The following is a 3,954-nucleotide window of genomic DNA, read 5'->3' as shown; positions in this document are numbered from 1 at the left end:
GCCATCAGTTTTGTTGACGTGCGTTGTGAATTTTGCGGCTGAGTCGTGACCGGCAGCCTGCTGTCCGTCTGTCTCCCTCCCTCCCTCCTCGCAGCACTGTTGTTCCGGCTGGGGTGTCGTGTGTGTGAACTCGTCACCTGGAGCCGAATCCACAGTCTTTGTTGCTACTCGGGAGTCGGAACCTTCCGAGACTCTGAATTCATCCCCCTCGGAGGTGAACAATGCGAGAAGAGGTGGAGACGCAGCCCGTCTTCATATGCACAATTCACTCTCTGGCACGCGCAAGCACACACCCACACACACGAAGGTGAAAACAGTTTTAATGCGTCAGGGTAAGTCGCCGCCACCTGTCAGTTTGAGCCCCAGTGGCGCTGACGTTGCTTTAATCGAAAGGGTGGGGAAAGTTTACGGAAGCCAAAACCACCTGGGAGAACGCGCGAGAGCTTATCAGAATGTGGGACCGTCCCCCCCGCCCCCCATCACGTGCTTCTAAACTGACCTTATGAGGACCTGGAGGGGGTTTCATCCAGAGTAATTGATCAGAAAAAAATAAATAAAAATAAATAAATAATCCGTCCGTTACTTCCGGGTTGGCTTTAGGCTAGCTGAACAAGGTAGCGAAATTAGCAAATTAGCGAGCCAGCGAGGAGTCCTAAATCATTATTGACTGTTTGTGTGTGTGTGTGTGTGTGTGTGTGTGTGTGTGTGTGTGTGTGTGTGCAAATGCTTATATATTGAGACACAAAATGTTCGTTCAGGAGAGACGTTTTATTCTGACACAGAGAAGTGAACAGTTTGACCATCAGTCAGTCAGACGACCGCAAAAACAACAACAAATAAACAAAAACCATCCAATCACAGCAGAGCTGCCAAACACCAATCAGTGAAAAGGGGCGGGAACAAGAAAAACAAACAAACAAACAAACAAAAAACAGAAAACCCTGCCAGCTACGGCTCCAGTCATCACCGTCAGAGGAAACATGGCGGGGGACTCTTAGCAGCTCACACATCACAGCAGGAAGAGCCACGTCGGCACTTCCTGTGTTAGCCCCCCCCCCCCCAACTTGTTGCAGCAAAGGACAGGTTCCGCTGTTTGTTCGGTTTGGTTGTCTCGGTTTAGGTTTTAGTTCCTTTGTTCAGTAAAGTGATGCTGCTATAAAAAAAGGGGGCGGAGCTTAATAGATGATAACTTGCTTCTGATTGGATGTGTGGGCACCTTGTGAAGGAGGCTCCGCTCTCTGGTTTCAAAAGGATCACTGGCGGCAGCCATCTTTGTTCAGGGCAGCTGAGCAGCTTCACTTCTGATTCCAACACATGATCATCACGTCCACGACAGTGATGGACCAAAGTGTTGAAATCGCCAACTGCCTGTCAGATTAAAAACTACTTCCTGTTGAGGTTGATGCGGTCACCATTTAGCGGCACCTTGCTAGCAAATGTAAACACGAAGCTACGGATTAACAAAAAACTTCAACAGGCTTCCCGTGCTTCCTGTGCTTGTCATGTTGACAGGAAGGAACGGGGGCCCAAGCCGAGCGGCCACTCTTCAGTTCTTGCAGACAGCCGGTCGCCTCCACGGTACTTCAAATACAACATCAATCAAGTGTTTTGTGCTACCGATTCATTAAATTCATACATTCATTTCCTTCAGTATTTCTGCTACACAACCCTAACATGAACACATGACAGCATTGCTCCGGGTCTGACAAAAGAGTCTCGACACAAACGAACAGTATCTCTGTAGCTTTCCCAAACATCTCACCGGAAGCTAACTAACAAGGTAGCTCTGGGTACAAACGTGAAGCTACATTTCAGAGCCAAAGTTGGCCAGTTGGCTATGAAGGGACTAGCTTACACAACTTGCACCAGTTCAGAATAAACATCTGTTGGAAAACATCCAACTAGCTAATGCTAGTGTGACTGCTACTGTAATAAAGAACTGTGCTATCTGATAGCAGTATTACTTTTGAACAGATGTGTCTGGGCTAATTCTGCGTGTTTTTTTTTTGTTTTTTTTTTGGAGCTAATAGATCAGTGACCCCCTCCATCTTTCCCTCCCCAAAATAAAAGCATCCGACAGTTACTTCCTGTTTGGCTTTAAGCTAGCTGACCATTAGCTGACCTTACCTGTCAGGCTACCCTTGACTTAAATCTTGGCCTCTTCCTGTTATCAGACTGCTGACCAATCCCAATTTGACGGTAGCGACGCACCGTCAGACGTAGCATGGCTGCTAATAAGAAGTGTAGCATCTTTTTCTCAGGAACCTTCAGACTTTTTAGATCTCGGAGGAGGGAAACGCATCGTTCAACTGCAACAGAAAGTCCTGGTGAGCGGGACGGTGGTGGCCAGTGGCGGTCGCTAGCGGCTAGCGGCTGCTAGCCCTCGTCCTGGTCCTCCTGGTCGCTGTCCCTCATGCTCACCCCCTGCAGGCCGCTGCCACCACTGCCGGCCTTGACGGCAGCTGTGGCCTCCTCCACTGTCAGTCGGTTGTAGACGGTCTGGTAGTTCTTGCTGCTCAGCACCGCGTCCAGGACGCCCTGCAGCCGGAAGTCCCGGTAGCTCTTCTGTGGGACAATGTGGGGGCGGGGCATGGATGTATTAGAAGAGCTGGATACCCAACAGGCAATACGGCGGCGCAATGATTTCTTTTTGACCGCGGCCACTCCAGTTACTGTAGCAAAGAAATCCCTTTGGGCCCCAAAACAGCATTTTTCACTATAAATCGCAATTCAAAAATAAAGACTTCTAAAACGGCTGACAGGACGACCTTTGACCTGAAACGCACTTCATAGCAAATCTTTTTTTACATTGCATATTTTACACTCACAGTCTTTCAGTCTTTCAAAAGGGAAACAACACAACAACAAGAATCTTTCTCCAAATAAAACAATGAACCTTTTTATATGGACGCCAAATTAGTTTCACTTGAACCTAAACATGGAACATGCAAAGCCTAATAATATATACAACCAATAACTTCATATTGCACGCATGCAAAATCGAATAAAAAAATAAAAAAATGAAAATAAATGAAACGTAAATAAAAATCGTATGCCACTTTTTTTTTATTTGCAGCCTTCTGATTTAAATGTCAAAAACAGTAACCTTTTGTGACAGGCTGCTAATAAAAATAAATCAATAAAATAACAACAATAAACCAATGAAGTCATAATAATAATATAATATCCTTCAATGAACGTCCTGTCCTGACTGATGCGCCAAAATACCAGCACAGCATCCTGGGATTTGTAGTATTAGCAGTACATGTGCTGTATAACACCGAGCAGTGACTTGGTATTGGCCTCATGGGCCAAATATAATGACACTACGGAGCCAAATTTGGCCCGCGGGCCAGAGTTTGACACCTATGCTGTCCTCTAATTCAGAAACTTTTTTCCGTCGTCTGCAGTGGCTGAGCAACTACACCCAAACAAATGGGCCGCCATCCTGGGGGCCTGGATTGGGAGGAGGGGGGGGGGGGTAGATTAGATGAGCGGTGGGAGAGGGGGTGGGCAAAGAGCGCCGTCAGCAAGCTAGCGAGCTAGCGGGCGAGCGGGCCTGACAAAAAGCCAGAAGACTGAGGACTAGAACTCAAGGACGACTCTTTTCAGCCGGCGGAGGGTTTTTACCTTTTATCCGCCGCCGCCGCTCGCTGCTTTCAGCCTGCGTCCGCGTACATTAGCAAACCATCAAAAGACAAAAGACGGCTTCTCACCGCCGCTAGCAGGCTCCCAGCCGCCACTTCCCAAGGCCGCTTTGGCACTTTTTCAACCCCCCCCCCGCACACGCCCACCTTGACTGTCAGTTTTTCTGTTGACTTGAACGCTTGGCATTTTCAGACTCTTTTATTATTAATTTTTTTTTTTTTTTTGGGGGGGGGGGCTTAAAATTCGCTTCAGCCGAGAAGAGAAAGGATAAGAAAAAAACAAAAAACAAACAAGCCACCACGAGAC

General features: G+C 47.5%; 1 protein-coding gene across 1 annotated transcript in view; it reads right to left on the bottom strand.

Annotated features, from left to right (window-relative positions):
* Positions 1-781: 781 nt before the first annotated feature.
* Positions 782-3,954, bottom strand: part of cadps2 (Ca++-dependent secretion activator 2) — a 51,893-nt gene continuing 48,720 nt past the window's right edge. Inside the window, 1 exon segment of the mRNA XM_076028804.1 lies at positions 782-2,565. Coding sequence (XP_075884919.1) covers positions 2,377-2,565 — 189 coding nt within the window. The 3' untranslated portion in view covers positions 782-2,376.

The sequence above is a fragment of the Nelusetta ayraudi genome, unplaced genomic scaffold, assembly GCF_046127955.1.
Source record: "Nelusetta ayraudi isolate G7.1 ecotype Tasmania unplaced genomic scaffold, CSIRO-AGI_Nayr_v1 ptg000026l, whole genome shotgun sequence".
Lineage (NCBI taxonomy): Eukaryota > Metazoa > Chordata > Actinopteri > Tetraodontiformes > Monacanthidae > Nelusetta > Nelusetta ayraudi.
The sequence above is the reverse complement of the archived record's forward strand: the minus strand, read 5'-3'. Positions and strand labels throughout refer to the sequence as shown.